Here is a 19,969-nt window from a genome sequence, read left to right as displayed (position 1 = left end):
AGAAAAATGTTATTTTTATAGCTTAAAATAGTGTTGCCATAGTCATGTAGATTATACCCATGCATGCAAAGTTGTCCATTCTTATGAAAATAATATTATCCTAAGAAAATGGAAAATTGTGCTTTGGTACTAGGAAACTTGTTCTGTAAGATTTATATGAAACATGTTTGTACCTGCACATTATTATTTTACTATTAATTATTAATATATTAATTAATATTGAAAATTCTGACAAGTATACATTGGCCGCTTGCCAAAATCTGCAACGCCTCTTTGTTGGCAAGTTGGAAATTTTTTGGAACACTGATATAAATTAATTATTTCGATCACGAAATAAAAAATATATTTATGATCCCGGGCCGGGTTCGAGGATCAGAATCAGGCCCAAAATTAAGCGCGTTATGGCCCAGTAGTTCCGTGAGCCGGAGTTAAATGCAAGGTTGACTGCATATTCCTTCTTTTTTAGTTAAAAAGGTCGAGTGCATAACTGCACGTCTGCACATTCACATAAAACGTCACACTCCAGGTTAAAAAAAAATATCACATTTTTATATCACATGTATATCATTTCAGGTGCTATTATTTTATTGAACATAATTTTTTATTTTTTTGTGTTTTTATTTTTATTTTTTAGTATTCAATTTATAAATATATAAATTGTTCTATAAGATAGTATGAAAGTATAGTATAAAAATGTGAGATATCTAGCGTAAAAAAATATACAATAAAAAACCAGGATCCGACCCGATTTGATAAGGACCCAAATTAAAGGGTAACCCGAAAACACAAACCAAACCCAGAGGATCTGAGCTGCGAGAACTGAGAAGAAAGGGATCGCCGGAATTCCAATCAGTCACACACAAAAAAGCATTATAGGTATAGTTTGCAATCATAGCAAACTCAGCACTTCTTCAAGGTACCTTTTACTTCACTATTTTCTCAGCAAACACTTGTGTTGGAAACAGTTTTCTCGGGAAATTTGCCACTTAGCTACAGTAATATTGATATTTCCATCGCGGTTTTGCAGAACTAGGGTTTGGATTTCAGGTCCTCAGTCTTCGGTCACTGTTCGGTGCGTCTAGGGTTTCTGTCGCAATTTCAGTCGGCGCGTAAAATTTAGAGGGCGATTTGAAGGAAGTAGTTTTGGGAATTGAATAATGGGCTTCAAGGCGGTGCACTGATGTCACTGTTCTGGATTGTGATTCATCAGCTTGCAGAGATCGAAGCAATGGTAAACTGACCTCACTGTTTATCAATTCTAATTACGTGGTTTGAATAGCTCAATTTTGAGTTCTTAAAATGTGTTCGTGTTGATTTGTGGTTGAAGAGTGGAGCATATTACAATTTCAATTGGGCATAAAAAATTGTGGTTGAAGAAGAGGGTATGTTCTATGGCAATGCAATTGGTCTAACATTTCTATTTTGATGTGCACAGGCTACGTCCAAGAAAGTAATAACGAGGAAAGATTGGGAGAAGAAGCTTAATGATGTAAAAATTAGGAAAGAAGACATGAATAAATTGGTCATGAATTTTCTTGTCACTGAGGGTTATGTGGATGCTGCTGAGAAATTCCGGAAGGAATCTGGAACCGAGCGTATCCTTCTTTCGTTTAAAATTCATGGCCTGTTTTTATTGTTGGTGCCTTGGTGGTGTAGTTCATTTTGTACTTTATGTTATTGTGTCTCCTTATGGTTAGATAGCAGATATTGATCTTGCAACAATCACAGACCGCATGGCTGTCAAGAAGGCAGTACAATGTGGTAATGTGGAGGACGCAATTGACAAAGTGAACGACTTAAATCCCGAGGTAGGATGCCATTTTTGTAACTTTGTAATTAAGTTTGTGGGTAGTCTAGTTATGACGCAATTGATGCAATTATGTCCTATATAGGACTTCATCTATTCTTTGATGAAATCCTATATTATTTATATTTTCTGTTTCATTTTGCTAGTCTCTAAGTCTTGGGTTACGTATTAAGTGTGGCAGTGCGATGTGAATTATCATTAATCATGGATGTTGTCCAAACTTCATATGAAGTTCCTTTGGAATTGAGGTTGAAACAATATATCAAATAGTCACCTACTCACCTATATGATGATGATCATGAGATTCATTATGTGGTGATCGTAAACCACTTTACCAGCCTTCTGTTTACCTTGAATATATGAAGTTGAACTTGGTCTTTATCAGGTTATTCTGTTAGTCCATATGTTTTAATGACATTATAGATTATTACAAAGTTTAATTAAAAATTGGGAAGTAATCAACCTGTAACCAGGGATTAGTTTGTCAAGCAGAGTATATTATTCATTACCTTATTGAGCACTGGAGAAGTTTACTATTAAATGAATAATGTTTCTTGATTTATCTGTAATAGAATTCTTTCCTTCAACCTATTAGTTTATCCTGTAATTTTCCAGGAAAAGAAAAACATTGATTGGGATTTGAAAGTTGCTTGCTTGACTTTTTATCTAGTAATACTTCTGGGTAAGAGAATATTGAGCTATTCAAATCTTAGTAGAGAAAAGGAAAAAACTCAAAAGATCCGGACTCTATCAAAATCATGGGAGAAAGAATCCATTAATTCCTAGTCCTAAATTTAAGCTAGTAGATAAGTATGTTGTGTCATTTTAGAAATGGTATTCATAGAATCTTTTGGACTACTACTTTAACATTGTAATTGAGTGACCAAAATACCCATTGCTAGGGCATTTGTTGGCTAATTTTGCTTGTTGGGTGTGCCTCATAGAACCTCAACCAGTTAATACCAACTTTTAAAATCCAAAGAGCAGCATGTAAGCAAACTATAAGTAGGGTGACTCGCTTGCAGTGTGGTCATTCCGCCTCTGATGTCAGATACATCAAGGTCTCAAGGTTCTCTGGAGTACTTTAAAGAACACAGGTCCAAAATGGTTCCTCTGTATGAGTCTTGGTGCAAATTTTCATAGATTTGTGAGTCAGGACACAAGGGTGAATGTAGCATCATTGGGAATTTGAAAGGCTATACACAAAGTTGCCTTTCAATGCTGTTTTATTTTCTTACCTCATTGATTATGATAATCAAAAGTGTTTATAATAGAGATCATTCACAAGTAATTTTTTGCCTTTTGATGTTATTGATTCAGTCTATTCCTTTAGAGAATATTACTTGAAATTTGTAACGAGTAGCCTGTTATTTTTTTATTTTAAAACCAATTATTTCAATTAATTTCAAGATCTGTGAAAACTCTGTTTGCAGATTCTGGATACAAATCCCCAATTATTTTTCCACCTCCAACAGCAAAGGTTGATAGAACTAATTCGGAATGGAAAAGTAGAGGAGGCTCTTGAGTTTGCTCAGGAAGAGCTAGCACCAAGGGGAGAAGAAAATGTAAGATTCTCCTTGTATCTTTGCTTTGATTGACTATGATGCATATGAATGATGCTCCTTGTAACTTTGCTTTGATGGACTACAATTTAAGTTTCTTCTGGCTTCCTACCTAACTCCATTCAATGAATTGCATTGACTTTTTTGATTTATTAGCGAAGTTGCATTATTGAAATTGTTACCAAGGTCAAAGATAGTTTCTCATTTATTGAATGCTTCATTTGACCATATTCCAGTGTCAAACTTTGTATCAATGTATATATTGATTCTCATACCTGGTCCTAAGAAATTCAAAAGAATTATTAGTTACTATTACCATTATGTGCAGCAAAGCTTTTTAGAAGAGTTGGAGAGGACTGTTGCACTGCTAGCTTTTGAAGATGTGTCCAACTGTCCTGTTGGAGAGCTTCTGGACATTTCACAGCGCCTAAAGACAGCAAGTGAGGTGAATGCAGCCATCCTTACCAGCCAGAGTCATGAAAAAGGTTAGTATAGGTCTACCGTTGCTTGCATTATCAACTGCATTAGACAACATAACTGGAAGTGGGATGGGTGGTGCCCAGACTTGACACCTCCTTGTTATTTTGTATTATGTTCATTATTCATCTTAAAAAGAATCTTTGAGAGGAGATTTCTAAACACATCTAATCTAGTCAATGTTTATCCAATGCAAGTCTCCAAAGAGGTTGATAAGTTTTGTATGTTTTGTTGTCCTACTACAGACCCGAAACTTCCAAGCTTGTTGAAGATGCTAGTATGGGCCCAGAACCAGCTTGATGAGAAAGCTGCTTATCCTCGGATAAATGATCTATCCACTGCCATGCTAGAAGACCCCGCTGTCTAAAGTATGCCTTATCTCCTCGTGTGCGGATTTAGGTTCCGTCTAGGCTTTCATGGAATGATAAATGATGTATGTACCTTTATTGTGAAATGACTATCTCTATTCCTCTTGGATGCTGTTTCATTGTGATGATCCGATCCTTGTTAATTTCTTCCCAATTGCGTTTACAAGCATTCTCAACCTTTGTACAAATGATTGTCAATAACATCTCTTTATTTATAATGTTGACATTTGTGGAGTAAATATTTTGATACTTGTCGGTATAGCAAGACAGGATTTAGCTAAAATCTACGCCATGGTTACTACAACCCTAGTGAACTGTAATAATGTATAAAAATTGGTGTAGGTGTGGTCCTGTCTAAATTTGAGAAGCTAGAATATACATTAAGTCCTCGTTGACGCGCAAGTTGGGCTCCTCTTTACTTGAATGCGCTCACATTCCGCATACAACACTCCCCAACAGAGAATTTTTTGTATCATATATACCTTCTTTTTTTTTAGGCCAGGTATCATATATACCTTTTAATTAAACTTGAATAGGACAATTTAGCATGTAATATCTCTAAGCACTCTAGTGATTAGTGAATAAATATTAGAGCATTTTAGACGAGAAATTTGAAAAATTAACCTATTTTGATTGCCATTAAGACTTTTAACCTTTTTTTTTTTTTATAGATATTTGACCCTCGAGTAGTGCTCAAGCTCTTCTCGAATAGTACTCGAACCTTATAAAGTAATGCTCGAGAGGTGTTCGAGCACTTTTCGAAGAAGGTTCGAGCACTATTCAATGGTTAAATTTCTAAAAATTAAAAAAAAAAGTTAAAAGTTAGAAGTCTTTATTTGGCTTCAATTTAGGTTAGTTTTCCAAATTTCTTTGAACAAGAAAGTTAACATGCAGGAAGAAGTGAAAGAAGAATCAGTGGTTTAAAACTTGGAAAGGAGCCGAGTAAAATCAAAAGCCACACTTTTTGAACAATTAATTCTTCATGGTTTGGAGTATGGACAATAACTCTCTACAATCAAGGCACTTAGCTACCCAACTTTCGGACACTACACAAACACAAACACATACAAAATGAAAGAAAGAGCAATTTATCTTCCTCTTTCTTTAAACATCACTCAGAAGTCACCCAAAGAACATAAACCCAGATACTATTGTTGATATCTGAATGATACTGAGGTTTTGCTTTTGCATGCCTAAAAGCATTTACTCCCTCGCCTAATTTCCAACCGCCATCATCAAAATTGAGAGCATAGCTCGAAGGATCATACTGGAACCTGAACCGCTGTTTGCCAGAGTTCTTGACAGCCTTCTTCAATGCAGCTCTCATTCTCCAGAATAGGCTCCTACAGTGCTTCCTACCATATGCATTAACCCAGACCAAGCTTCCTACTAAACCCATATTCATAGGCTTACAGTACTCTTTGGACCAACAAAAAAGGCTTACAGTAGTCTCAGACCAAAACCCAAAAAAACCCAATTGGCTTTTCCCCTGATTTCTTCACCTTATTAAAGCAGGTCCCAAAAGAAGTTGAGAGGAAGTTCTGGGTTTGTGAGGCAGAGAGGGAAAGAGAGGTAGCTTGAGAGAGTGGGAAGAGAGAAGGTGGAAACACTTGAAAATCTGTTATGGTGTAGAAGTTGGAGTGGAAAGACATTAAAACAACGAAATAACCTTTTCGAGGAAGGGGTGAAGGGGAAGGACTGACGGTGAAGGCAATGCAAACGCAAAACGCAATCTTTTTGGTCTTTAAAAGAAGCTCCGCAGCTTCAGCTGCAGCCCTACGACTATACATATACTTTTTTTCTTGAAATCACATTGGGATACTAAAATTCCATCATCCAGAGAGAGAGAGAGAGAGAGAGAGAGAGAGAGAGAGAGAGAGAGAGAGAGGGTACAGTGGGCAGTGGGCAGTGGGCAGTGAGCCTAAGGTCGTATCACTATCAGAAATCAGAATATGGTTGCAGCATAACGAATCATTATTTCACGGCATTTCCTCGGCCTTGAGTCCTTGACTCTTGCCTATTGAAGCCATAAAGAATCCGAGAATAACTATCTCCTTAACTTAACCCTCTAGGCTCTACCAACTAGACTATTAGAGGAGGCTTCAAACCTCACTGTAAACTGCACTCTGTTTTTAGGTTTTTTAGTGTCTGTTTTAGTTTAGTTGTAGAGATCTTTTATTCTATAGAAAAATAAAAATAATGTAGGGGGACTTGGAGTACGAGTTTCTAAAAACTCAGTTTTCAAATTCTTTTGATAACAAAGGGTTTAAAATTCTAATCTTGCTTATTCAAAAAGGAAAGGAAACCTGATAATTCAAATCACATCTAAGGCACATGTCCACTAAAAAAAATTTGATTTATTAAGTTTATGGGGTTAATGTATGGTAATGTTGGATGAGATAATGTATTAGAATTAGAATAGGTTTAATTATCTCCAATGCAACAAAGAAAAAAGTTGATTTTATTATTATCATTAATGTGGTTTCTATTTTGATTATATTAGAAGAAATCGAATATAAGTCTAACTTACTATTCTATATACTCTCATATCTCATCATTTGAACTAACCAATTAATAATATTGTTAAACATTTAATGTATATATTTTTTATTCTAGAGAGCGGAAAGACAGCTTTGTTGTAATTGTGAAGGTAAAGTACAATGTCACAAAGTTACAAGCTTCCACATAATTTGATAATTATGTTTATGGAAGAACTATTATTGTTGAATATGTGGGTCACAAATACTGCCCTGCAGGTTCAATAATGTACAAGAACAACCGTGGTCTACAGATCAATCCGAAATGAAAAATGGCCAATGAGGCTCCACATTGATCAGTCAAATCAGAGTTTCCTTTTTGCTCAAAACTGGTTTGTCTCCAGTAGAAGGCAATGTGGGAAGTGCTCTACTTCTCTTACTTTTTTGTCTTCATCTTCAAAGCCATTTTGCTTTTACATATGCTCATTAAATTCCATCTTGTCTCTCTCCACAGTTGCATGTGGCCGTTTCCTCAGTCTGTGCCTGTGCCTATTATCTCACTCACTGTGCAGCACCACCACTAGGTCCCCATTTCAGATGACCTGTCATTCTAGCCAACACAGCAACCTTGTCTTAGGCCTTGGCAGTTGGCATCTCTCTGTGGTAGTGCTACTTCTTCTATGTAGCTTTGTTTGAATTGGTTTTGGCTTTCTAGTTCTGATTATTGGAGTATCTTGGGTTGGGTTTTGCCACCTGGCATTTTCTTCAAGTGGGTCTCCTTGCCTCTTTTGATGCATTGATCCAAAGCCTCCAATGGTCCTGGTAAGGCTAGCTAGGGATAAGTTAATGGTGGTCCTCAAGAAAATGGAGATTTGTCTTGATCAAAGGTTGCATCTTGCAACTTAGGCTTAAAATATATGGGGGTTGAAAAGAATGTACCATCCCAAAATTCATCCATACTAGAGCAAACAGTCACTTCATGTACTTGTTTCTCATGTGATTTTGCTTTCTACATTTCTTGATGGTGCTTGATCGTGTGTGCTTTTACTTTTTTCCTCAGCAATTCTTGCCTTGTATTTTTTCTGTTCATAAATACAATTGAAAAGTTGAAACAAAGTTTCATGTAAAATAATATGCATTTGTTAGCATATGGAAGTGTATACTTGTATCTGAATAATTAAATTCAAGACTAGCTAATGGGCTCTAGGCCTATGGTATCATCAAAGCCCAAACACCATTATCACCCTCAACTAAAGAATTTGGAGAAGACTGACATTATGTGTTTTTTAATCCAACAATGGTATCAGCCTCTCAGGTCAAAACACATGTTACATTTGTAGTGGGCAGTCCAATTCCCTTTGACAAATTTGCACCCTCAGTATGGTTGGTTTAGTTTATAGTTCTCACATGCCATGGTTGCTGTTTGTTTCCTCATATGTTAATATTACTTTTTACTTTCTCAAATCTGCATGATCAAAAGCAGATAAAGATATGAGATCCCAGGAACACAAAAAATTTATAGTATTATAAACTCTACATATAAAATTGGGACATTTCTTGATAAGCAAACCCATATCTAGGAGTTGATTCTGTGTTTGCTTAGTGAGAGAAAAAGGGGTGAGATTCCAGATGTTCATGTATCATATAGTAGTATCTCATGTGGATTTGCCCTCCTGAGGGCTTTTGAAGTGCTTTTTCAGAGTGCTGTTCCATGCATGTTTGCCTAGCTCTCCTCCCAATCTTCCTGTTTCACACTGTTTGTTTTCCTTTTTTAGCTTGATTTCTTATGCATGCTTGCCTAGCACTGTGCATAACAGTTTAGCATAGCAGAACTTTTTTTTTTTTTTGTCCTGGTTATAATCAAGACTTTGTGAATGGTTACTCTGAATTACAGTCATCTATCTTGGCCAACAATCCTCTTATAATCAAGACTTTTTCTCTTCCAAGAATTTCAGTTCCCCCATGATCTTCTCCATGGTAGTCAAACATCTCTAAAAACCACAACTTTCTACAAGTTCATATTTTTAGTTTTAATTTGTTGTTTTGCAAGAGCTAAATTGTCATCTTTGTCTGTGGAGATTTTGAGCTCCCACAGTGATTATAAAGCCAAAACCTAAGTGCATCCTAAAAATTCGAAAGCTTTAGCCTCTAGAAACTGTAAAAAACACAACTTTACGTGGTCAAAAAATACTCAATCACCATTACCTCTCTCCTGAAATTTTGCAAGCATATATATATATGTGTGTGTGTGAGTTTATACCTCATAAATACATATATGCAGCCACTGAACCGAAGAATTAAAGCATAATTAATGCTTAATTAGATATGCTAAATGTCCCTCTCATCACTCAATTAAAACTGGGCCATAAGCAATACTACCCAATAGAGAAGGAGGAACTCAAACACTATAATTTTCTTTAATCTTTCCAAACCGATTCCTTCTTATTTTCCCCTCGATTTTCCCGGAAAATCTTCATTAGTTTTCAAAATGGACAAGGCAAGAGACAATAACCCGCCAAAACATTAATCACAAGAAATCCTAGAAATTCACACCATGCCTTAATTCTAGTCGATGTCCTCATGCCACCCATTTGTTGTACACTCCGCTAGGCCTCCCTATATCTTCCACTTCTCTTTATATTACAGTTCCCATTTGACAAATTTAGTACAAAGCAAAGTCACCAGCACCACAATCTCAGCTCCCCAAGCCACTCCAATGGGTTCTCTCCCATCCCCACCAAGACCCTCTACTCCACCACCACAGCCTAACATGTCTCTCTCAAATTACAGGGTCTGTGCCACATTTTGCATCAGAGAACCAGCACCCAATTTGCACAATTCTAATTGGATAGAGTGCTATGACCCATCTACCAACACATGGAGCTATGCCAGCTCAATCCCAGGACTCATTCAGAACCAAATCTTGAAGGGTTTTGCCATGGTCTCACTAGGTGACTCAGTTTACATAATTGGTGGGCGTGTGTGTCACAAAGAGAGAGCTCACACCTCAGACGAGTGCAGTGAGCTTGTTGACGTGGATGTTGAGGTCTCCTCCTCTGTGTTGCGCTACAACGTTGGGTCGGACCAATGGTCCACATGTGCACCACTAGGCATCCCCAGGTGTGATTTTGCATGCACGGTTTGCGAAAACAAAATCTACGTGGCAGGGGGTAAGTGCGACCTGGCTTGTGCAAGAGGGATTCCATTTGCTGAGGTGTACGATCCGGACGTCAACGAGTGGACCCACTTGCCCAACATGAGCACATTGAGGTACAAATGTGTTGGGGTGACATGGCAGGGCAAAATCTATGTGGTGGGAGGGTTTGCAGAGAGAGAAGACTCTGATGTGCCACCTATATTGGTGCGCAGCTCTGCTGAGGTGTATGACACACAAACAAGGAAATGGGACCTCATTGTGGGGATGTGGCAATTAGATGTACCACCTAATCAAATTGTGGCTGTGGATGGGAGGCTTTTTAGTTCTGGGGATTGCTACAAGAAATGGAAGGGTCACATTGAGTCCTATGATGGAGAGCTCAACATATGGAATGAGGTTGATGGGTCACACTTGGAGAGTTTTAGTGCACTGATCTCTGCCTCAGGTGGCAATTACACTGAGAATTGGGCACTAAGCCAAAGGCGTTACCTCACTATGGCACCCATTGGGGTTCATTTGTATTTCTTAGCAGGGTATGGAGTGGACAGAGAATTGTCAAGAACAATGTCAATTGTGCATAAATTTGACACATCTGCAACAGGTGGTGTGTGGTCATCTGCATGGACAAGCATGGAGCCAATGGAAGAGGAAGGAGAGAAAGAGCTCTGTGGGCAGTGCTGTGTTGTTCAGCTCTCCTGATTAAAATGCTTTCTAGCAACAAAAAAAAAAAAAACATTTTCTGTACTGCTGCTTAATTAGTAATTTAGTATTATTATTATGCTATGAATTGTATTGTATGAGGTTTTGCTGACTGGTTTATAAGTTTACTGGGTAGCTAGCTATCTTAGTTGGATGCTGATCAATTTGTGAACATTATGGATTGGTCCAGAAGATTTTGCATACCTTGTGACAAAAAATAAGAAAAAATCTTGTAAACTCTGTTGCCTTTATTTACTTACTGCTTTCTGAAATATATAGATTATGTTAATTTCTTGAATTGGGACAATTGCATGCTGCCAATCAGAGAGTATGCTAAACCAGAAAATGCATGGGATTTACAGTCGGCCAAGACTTTGATATGAACTCTCTGTGTGTCTAGGAAGCTTTGCTCTCATAAAAGAAAATAAATGTTATAGTGTGGGACAAATGAATAAACCAACAAGGCAACAACCTATATAGCTAATTAGCTATATAGCCTATATAGGCTATAGGGTATTCTTCTTTTTCATCAGAGGCATTGATTCCATGTTGCTTGGCCAAAGTTAGAAAGAAATTACTGAACCCGATCAATCATTATTATATTGTTTGATCACTTTCAAAGTTTCAAGTAAATCATTAAAGCTTGTTTGTTTCACTTTCAAATAAAATAAGGACTTCAATACGTGATCTCGACTTCTCGAGCAACACATTAATCCTGTAATCTTTTTATTTTAATGAATTCATCAAAAAATCATGTTGCTCCCTAATTGGGCCCTATGGAATGTCCCACATGCCCCATGACAAGCCCATATGGGGAGGGCATAGCCAATTCAAATGGGGCCCACCTACCCCAACATTGGGTTGGGTCACTAGGGATGCATACCTATTGCCTCCTGCTCATGGTCAGCCCAATTTTAAAAGCTTTGGTTTCAACTTTCAATTGGTCAAGGGGGTGTCTGAGCTTTTGGCACCCTCAAAAGAAGAGAAAGTGAACCAAAGCAAAAGATTCATCATTCACGTGAGCCATGGACTCAACCTTGCACGAGCCACCCACACACACCTTGGTCCCAACCCTGACCGCCTGATGAGTCCCTGACCACCTGACCCCACCCTCTCTGACACTCTCGTGCACTCCGAATCTCTTTCCTAGTCCCCGTCAAGCTTGCAATTTCTACACTTGGACACGCAATCGCACGTTCGTCATAGTACCCCTGCACGCGTGAGAAAATCAAATTCTCTCACTTTTTTGTCTTGACCGCTCGATGGTTTACTTTTTTACCCGCTGGAATGATGTTTGACCCGTGGTATTAGGGGTGGGAATAGGTTTAGGGTCGGTTGCATACGGTCAAACAACCGACCCGATCCAACAAGACTGATAATGTAATTTTGATAATCAACAACTGCCCTATCGATTATAGGTCGGTTGTCAATAAGACTAATATAGGTGGGTTAGTTGAAATTATTAGACCAATATTTGATTAATTTCAAAACTAACATCCGAATCAATTTTGATGAGTCAGTTGGTGTTATCAACCCGACTTGGTGGGTCGGTTGTTGATAGAATTATCGGCTAACCGATAATAGGTCGGTTGGCCGATAATGACCGGTAAAATTGACCCATTCCCACCCCTATGTGGTATAGACTAAAACTATCAACACCACAAATTAGTAAATTACCAAGAAGTTTTTAAATTAATCATAATGCAACCTAACATATTGATTTGAAATTAGTAATTAATTTAGATTATAAAATGCGTACAATGATTAGTATGTAAATATTAAACTCTAAACAGTATTTTGAAAATCGATCCATCAAAAGAATGGTGCACGTATATCCCGCAGTTAAGGTAGTGGATAGAAGGGATGCGTGAAAAAGTTCCTGAAACAGAGTTCAACCAAACCGCTTAAATGGCAATGGCCAGAGCTCCTCCAGGGTTATAAGCTTCAAGCCCACCGGCTTATTATATTTTATGTGAATAGTAATATAACATTAGAATGTCACATAATATATTACGGTAACAATCAAACCATTTATAAATGAACGGCTAGAATTTGGTATCTTTGAGAATGAATCCGAGTCGTTGACATGGGGGACAATCTCGAGAATCAGATGTTCCACATGTTGGTTAGGACCTAAAAACCCCGACATTGGAAGCTGATATGTCGGTCTTGTGACTCTTGTCATGGGGAAGCGAGAGAGAAAGAGACTAAAGAGAGGGAGATAGAGTATTCGACTTTGCCCTTCAATGGTTTTATTTTTCACTAATTCCGGACCAGTCCAGCTCATGCCACGTGGCGTGGGATAAGGATGGCTACTTCATATGCCAGGTGGCGAATGGGTACGGGCGGGGACCATGGGTTGGAGGATTTTGGGGGGAACTTGGACACACAACCCGACATTGTGCATGTGAAAGGGGTTAATGAAGGTTTAAGATGGGCGTTTAGGCTTTCAGCTTGGGATCTGCCTCGCTGTTTAGGGGAGCCCTCCCTCCACAGTCTGCTGTCAAGTAGCACTCCGTTTGCCTCAAAGTCTTAAAAAGAAACCAATTGACTAAATGATTTTGTATGCCGACGTTGGTATGGTGTGAATGCGTTTTTACCGTAGTTTGACGAGTTCACTATTTTTTTTTTATCGTAGATAATTTTGTAAATTTCGTTGAATCTGTTTCAATATTATGTATAAATTTATATCATGATTAATCTTCATAAGAATAATACTTATAATAACACGACACGTTCCTTTATATTTGACATGACTTATAGATAAATGATAGTATGCTATGAACTAAATAATTTTTTTAGAGTATTTAAATTAGAATGAATTGACAATGTATATACTTCTAAGCTCTCATTTCTGAAAAACAAATGTTACCCCAAGTGGAATTTTAAACTAGAAGGATTGAGGGTGAAGCAGCTATTACCTAATGATGCGTGAGCCACGAGGGAATACAAACGACACGTAATCATCGGAATTGTAGGGACCACAGCCTCCCTGTTGCCCTTGTCGAGATAAGAAGGAGAGCAAATAGATGGTACTACTTTGTTTTACACTTCCTAAATCCCATGGAATCTGTTATCTGTATCCCTCTCTCTGTTCCTTGTAACTGCAACGAGCACTTTGGACTATGCCACATACCCATAAGCCATAAACCCTTTTCGGAGCCCCTAATTTCACCCACTGCCCCTCTTAAGTTTCACACAAACTGTCCCTTTCAAAATGAGGAGTGTCATTTTTGCTGAGTTTCCCAAAAAAAAAGCTGTGGTATTTACAGAGAGCAAGTCAGTCCAAGGACAACAACTAACAAAGTGAGTTATTGGGCTAGGGCTACCCAGGTCCCCCCCTGCTGTGGAACAACAAAACAAAAGAGAAAATATTTGGAGCTGGCATGGCCCAGATCATTGATCAGTGTTTTTCTTGATTGTAATTATTTAATGGTTTTGTCTTTAAAAAAAGAAAAGGAAAGAAGGAAAATGTAAAGATATTCCTTGGGCCTAAACTGTCCTCCAATCCTGTGGCTAGGAGCTCAGATTTGTCCATTGCATCATGTTGTATATATATCTAATGTCCTCAATCTTTCCAAACAAGGAGGTCTATAAATGTAACAAAAGGTGATAAAATTGTGGTCATGATTGTGAAATTGGACCTATAAAGTTGGTTTGAGTGCACCCTATGAATAATTGAGGGAAAAATAACATCAGGCAGCATTTTGGCAAAGCCATGAATGATCTTATGCAAAATGCATCCCCAAAATTAATATTCAAAAAGGTTGTGCAGTAAAACCATCTCAAACTTTTTGGTAAAACAGCAAATTGTGAAGCTGCTGAAGCTGATATCTACAACAACACTTTTAATCACTTTTAAACTTTGGCACACAAAGCTAATATAAAACTTGTGGAACCTCCATAATAAGGCAGAGTAAAAAGGCCTACAAATTTATCCCATTCTTGGATAGAGAAACTGATTAGTCATATTCAAAGGAAAGGACAAGACTATTTGCCTCTTTGTCCTTTATATATATATATATATATATTTTTTGCTCAGTCAATTTAATTATTATTTTTAATTAAAAATAAAGGCATATATTATTGCGTTTCTATGTGACATGGTGTCCAAATTCCTAGCTTTCTATTTTTCACCTTGCAGTAGTTACCTTTCTGTAAAGATAACCCACATGCCCCTCTCTCTCTGTCGCCAGTTTAAGTACCCCCAACAAGCTTTGATAATGGTGTAAAAGCCTTGACTACTGCCACAAGCTCTCTATCTCTCTCTTTCCTTTCTCACACACACGCTAAGAAAAGTAACGTCGAAATGGTGTGAATCTGAGCCAAATATAGAGAGAGAGGTGAAAAATATGGTTGTGGAAGAACATAGCTTTGAATGGCCGCCAATAGGAGCTCCACTAAACATGCTTAGAGAGGAGCATCCCAGTCCTGCGTTTAACAGTTCTGTCAATGCGGTGTCGTTTGGGTTCGTAGCCACTGCCATTCTCATCTCCATGTTCTTAGTCATGGCCATCTTTGAAAGATTCCTCAGACCCGCCTCGCCGGATTTGTCACCCTCCGGTCGCCGGAGAAACGGAGATCTTGAGGCCCAGTTGGGATATAATAGTAAACTGGGCCACCCATCACCCAAAGTAAGCATTTTTTTTTTGGCCAAGACCCATTTTCTATATTTCTTTCCATTCCAAAAAGATTTCTCATTTCTGGGTCTTGTTTTGAATTGCATGCTAAGTGTGCCTTTCTTGGGCCCAAGGCCTTAACTTGGAAATGGTGGGTTTGAGGAAAGTGTGTTTAATTTCCTTGGTCTAATTGTTTTTGACAGTTTAGGTGGTTATTTGGGCTGTTGGTTATGATTATCTCTCTGTCTCTGACATAAAGCTTTTGTGTGTTATTTTTGTTTTTAATGAAGGTATTTTTTTTTGGGGGTTAATTTACAATTCTGCACTGTCAGTGATGAACTTACAAGCTTGAGGGGTTTTAGCTCATCATTTTTCGTTTTAAAATGGTGACATTAGATCTTGCACACTCAAGCATCTATGATATGTCCTTAATTTCTTTCTCCCCCCTCATTTCTGTTTTCCTGTGAACTTTTCTTGAACTTCTCAAATCTAGTTTTTCTTTTTCCCTGTTTTATTAATTTAATGTTCCTCTTAGAATTAACTGTGACTAAATTAAAGATTTCTCACACCAATTGGTGTTTCCTAGTTTACTGTTATGGTGATCATGATCAAAATCTGGGTGCATACAAATTCCCATAGATCTTATCATAATACTGTTTGTTTGATTTAATTTTCCCATCAGGGTTATTGTTTTTTTAGATACTTTTAAAATTTTTCAAGAAGTATGCTTTCTTGTGATTGAGAATTTGAGACTGTGGTCTGTGGGCAAGGGCCCAACCAAGTAGTTGTCTGTTGAGTGGTTAATTGGTACTTGGTCCCAAGCAAAGAGACTTGGGGACTTTACGTACTAGGTGTTTAGACCCACCACAGTGTTTGGTGGTCATGAGGTCCATCACTGCCAATCTTTTATGATGGCATGGCTTGAGCCCTGGGTCGGAGACAGGTGGTCAACCTTTCTTTCTGAGCAAGTCTTAGTTTATTGTCTTGTTATATATGTATAGCTTTAATCGTGCACACCCAACTAGTATCACTAAACAAAGAAACCACTGGAATAAAGATGTTTATGCGCTGTAGTTTGTATGTTCATGTAAGGTATTATTATAATCGAAAACCTTCCATGTGAATCTGATTAACTTGTTTCAAAGTAGCATACAAGGCACACTCGCTGATCCACTTTAAATGTTCGGTTACATTGGGCATGGCATAAAATGGGGTTCTCCTAACTTTGTCAGTTGAATTGCAAGTATAATATAGATATCAGTGAAATAGAAATCTATATGATTTTGGGAGCACCAAGGCCAATTGTATTATTGACATGTCTTTAATTTGTTGGGCACAAGTGTGATAAGCTCTTGTGACTGACAGGGCAAAGTTAATTTGCAGTTAGAAAGGCCACATTAAGTTGGTATCATTAGCACAAACTTATAAGCCCTGAGTAATGTAGAAATGAAACAGGCACTAAGTATAGTAGACTAGTTGTTATATTGTTTTCTCTCAGTATCCACTATATAGCCTAATAATATTATTGTTGAAAGCAAAAGGTCAACTGCATATGCTAGTTGTTAGGATAATGTTGCAACATTATCTAGTTAGTTGGAAACAATAATAGAATAGGAAATACATCATCAAACACTGTCATGTGATTAAGTTTTAAAAATGTGTTCTTTTGTTTTCTTTATTTGTTCTTGGTATTTTCTGTTTATTTGTTTATATATTTCATTTGTTGCCAGAGTAATATGCACTATCCAGGTTATCCGTATCATTCGGGGCTTCAGGCATCTTGTTCCACAGTATTTCCATGATGTGATTTTGAATTAATTTAAATAATTGGATTGGCCAGGTTATCATGTGCAAAAAGTTATGACTCAATAGAAGGAAACATAACAGCATTAGCAATTTAGCAGTGGAAAACTAACCCTGATGTTGTTCTATCTTTCGTATAATGTTTGCATGAGGCTCATTGGTGCTTTTATAATCTTATTTATTTATTTATTTACTGATGGATCACTTGTTGGTCATTTCGAAGTGTCTATCTTGGATTGAACCTACATGCATAATACTCTGTTGATTTTTTATGGCAAATTTTCCCTAACTGGACAGAGCAAGGAGCTTTAGCTTTTCCTCTTGTTCATATTGTGTCTTGTCCTTGACCAGTATATTATTATCGTTGGCATAGAACCAGTGATGGGAAGTTTTCATACTCTTCATCACTTGTTTCCTCTGACTCCTCATCATATTATGAGGTTCTCATAGCAGCAATGCAATAGATATTATGAGTAGCTGTAATTATAACTTGCATAAGTTTCCATGGGACTATTTATAACAAGTTTTGCTCTATCAAGTATTTGTATTCATGTTTTCTTCAAAAAATATTGACTGTGTTGGTGTTGGATCTATCTTTTCTTTGCATTTAACTCTTGTTCACTGTCACTAAAGATTATCTTTGCAAGCCAACTTCAAATTACTATACTTCAGAAGTTTGAGCTCATCAGTTTTGCCATATTGTAAATTTATGCAGATGACTGTGTATGCCAGTGGAGTTTCAGTGTTGATGCCTGGAGATGATATTCCCACCTTCATTGCACACCCAGCCCCTGTGCCCTGCCCCCCTGAACCCATGTTCTGGCCTCAACATCAACACATTCCATTGCCCAATCCCACCACCTCAAACTCCAACTCCAACTCCAACATAAGCTCAAACTCAACTTGACAAGTACATAACCCAAAGAGTAATGCCTACTTTTTCATATCAAATCCTATTCATGATCAAGAGATGAAGCAGAAGTTAGGATGATGCAAGCAAGCACTTCTGGACCACACTAGCATTGCCCAATTTTTCTTGAGGCAAAAGAGTTCTTGATTCTGTATATGTGTATGTCATTTAAGTGGGACAGGAGGGATTGGCTTTTGCTCATCTAATTCATCTATGAAGTGGCAGACCTGGAAGTGAATGCAGCTTGCTTCACAGCCCTTTGCTTTCCATGATGATCAGATTTTCCAAATATGACTTGTATCCCTGGAGATGGGTTATACAATGCCCCATCAAATGGATCAGTCCCTGTAAACAGTTTATGATTGGTATTGACTATTGAGTAATAGGAGACTATTGAGCCAGTTGTCACATATTTATAGCAAATGAGAAAGTAATTTTATATATATGTGCAAGCCTTATACTTCGCTTTTTAAAACATTATTAATTTCAATAATAAGATCAAAAGTAAATCTTGTATGATACATCATATTTAAACATTTCTATAAAGAACAGTCATTATTATGTGTGATTCAATCCAAAATTCATAAGGGATTTGAAACTTGATTAAATTGTTGTTAGTTTAGATTATGGGGAATTTTCGTCTCTCAGGTCGATTTCCTTGAGGACATTGAATTAGCCGCATGTTCAATGAGATCAACAAGTATATTCAACGAGATCCAGAATTTTGGTATTAGATTATATGTTATAATTGAACAAATTAAATTTTATAAATTCAAATTCTAACATATGTAAGGTGATAGGTCATGATTATATCATTGATGTTGAAGAAAAATAATAACTCGTAAAGAAACTTTATCACATGAAAAAAAAAAAAAAAAAAAGAATGGTTGGGCTCGGAAGAACAATGCTGCATTTTAGCAAAAATGCAAGTTGGGCCAAAGGTGGGCTGAATACTATGTTAAGTTCGTTAACCTTTGAACGCATTATCTTAGTCCAAACCCAATTTTCACCTCAAATTTTAAAACTCAGAGCTTTCTTGCCCTTTTCTACATACCCATTACCTACATGAGGCCCCATCCAGTATTTTAAATCAAAGATTAATTCTGTGACTATTTTTATTGCTACATTCAAATGCTAGTTCTAAACCACCTGTTGAACTGTTGCTCAAAAATTCAAAATTGCTCTTTTGGCTGTAGTAGGTACCAGCTTGTATAACCCGGAAGAAGCTCACCAAACCTTTATCCCAAGGCCAAGGCAAAGGTTGAGCTGTTGAGGCAGAAATCTAGCCTGCATTGTCTGAGAAGCCTAAAATGCCAAAATTTCAGTCTTCCTTCCACAACAAAGCACAGATTGGTACTTACTTACGGTTCAAATTTTGAAAATGAAACTTTGAGAACATTCTTCTTTGATTATTTAATTTCTCACATATATGAATATGATTGGATTGAAGTGTGTTGTTTGACACTGCATGAAAAGGATGGCAAAGAAACAGTCCAAAATAGTTGACATAAGTTGATCGTTTAAATTTATAAAGAAAAAGGCCACCATGCCAAAACCAGCAACGGCATAATGTATGAAAAGATAAAATTAAATTAGGACCACTATCAATTATCAAATTGTCTTTTACTTCAACGGCTGCAAAAGTGAGTTTCCCTCCGCCGTACTCCAACTTTCAACTTCCAATTCCTCATTTTTTATAAAATTTCTCTAATATTCTTCATATTATATTTTTATGGAATGCAAATAAAATATGCACTTTCCATTTGATTCTGTACATAAAGGAAATTACCCAGAAACAAATTTGTTCAATCCAGATGAATGGAGACTTGTATACTAATGAAACCGAGATTTGGAATCCTTTCCTTTTTGTCCCAAAATGACCATAAGATCCAATCCCTTTATTCTTTATTATCATTGAGTTTGCTGCCAAAAGATGTATCCTAAAGAGATGCAAATTTTCATGCATTGTCTGGTTTGTCGTTTACAGGACCTACAAGCTCATAGCCTCAAAGGAGCAAATAAACGTTAAAAGTAGAAACTGCTAATTACGATGCCCATCGATATGATCGAAACCACTTTACTTAAGTTAG

At 37.2% G+C, this 19,969-nt stretch overlaps 3 protein-coding genes across 4 annotated transcripts; all 3 read left to right on the top strand.

Moving 5' to 3' along the window:
* The first annotated feature begins 778 nt into the window (after positions 1–778).
* On the top strand, positions 779–4,331 carry LOC147296761 (protein GID8 homolog). 2 transcript variants are annotated; one of them, XM_086245052.1, is made up of 7 exons: positions 779–916; positions 1,028–1,231; positions 1,436–1,595; positions 1,705–1,808; positions 3,241–3,372; positions 3,698–3,854; positions 4,092–4,331. In XM_086245052.1, exons 2-7 carry the CDS (start codon positions 1,181–1,183, stop codon positions 4,211–4,213), a joined length of 726 nt encoding a protein of 241 aa, XP_086101178.1. In that variant the 5' UTR covers positions 779–916; positions 1,028–1,180; the 3' UTR covers positions 4,214–4,331. The 2 variants fall into 2 exon arrangements, with proteins under 2 accessions (XP_086101178.1, XP_086101173.1); XM_086245047.1 differs by having other exon boundaries at positions 1,702–1,808.
* Positions 4,332–9,389: 5,058 nt separating this feature from the next.
* Positions 9,390–10,547, top strand: LOC147296760 (F-box/kelch-repeat protein At1g26930-like). The gene has a single exon (XM_086230015.1). It carries the CDS (start codon positions 9,408–9,410, stop codon positions 10,545–10,547), a length of 1,140 nt encoding a protein of 379 aa, XP_086086141.1. The 5' UTR covers positions 9,390–9,407.
* A 4,142-nt stretch (positions 10,548–14,689) lies between these two features.
* On the top strand, positions 14,690–18,297 carry LOC147296759 (CTTNBP 2 amino-terminal-like protein). The gene is made up of 2 exons (XM_086228746.1): positions 14,690–15,181; positions 17,685–18,297. The coding sequence occupies exons 1-2, from the start codon at positions 14,900–14,902 to the stop codon at positions 17,874–17,876; spliced, it is 474 nt and encodes a 157-aa protein (XP_086084872.1). The 5' UTR covers positions 14,690–14,899; the 3' UTR covers positions 17,877–18,297.
* Positions 18,298–19,969: the final 1,672 nt, after the last annotated feature.

This window comes from Dryas octopetala, chromosome 1 (genome assembly GCF_963921425.1).
Source record: "Dryas octopetala chromosome 1, drDryOcto1.1, whole genome shotgun sequence".
Taxonomy (NCBI): Eukaryota; Viridiplantae; Streptophyta; class Magnoliopsida; order Rosales; family Rosaceae; genus Dryas; species Dryas octopetala.
The sequence above is the reverse complement of the archived record's forward strand: the minus strand, read 5'-3'. Positions and strand labels throughout refer to the sequence as shown.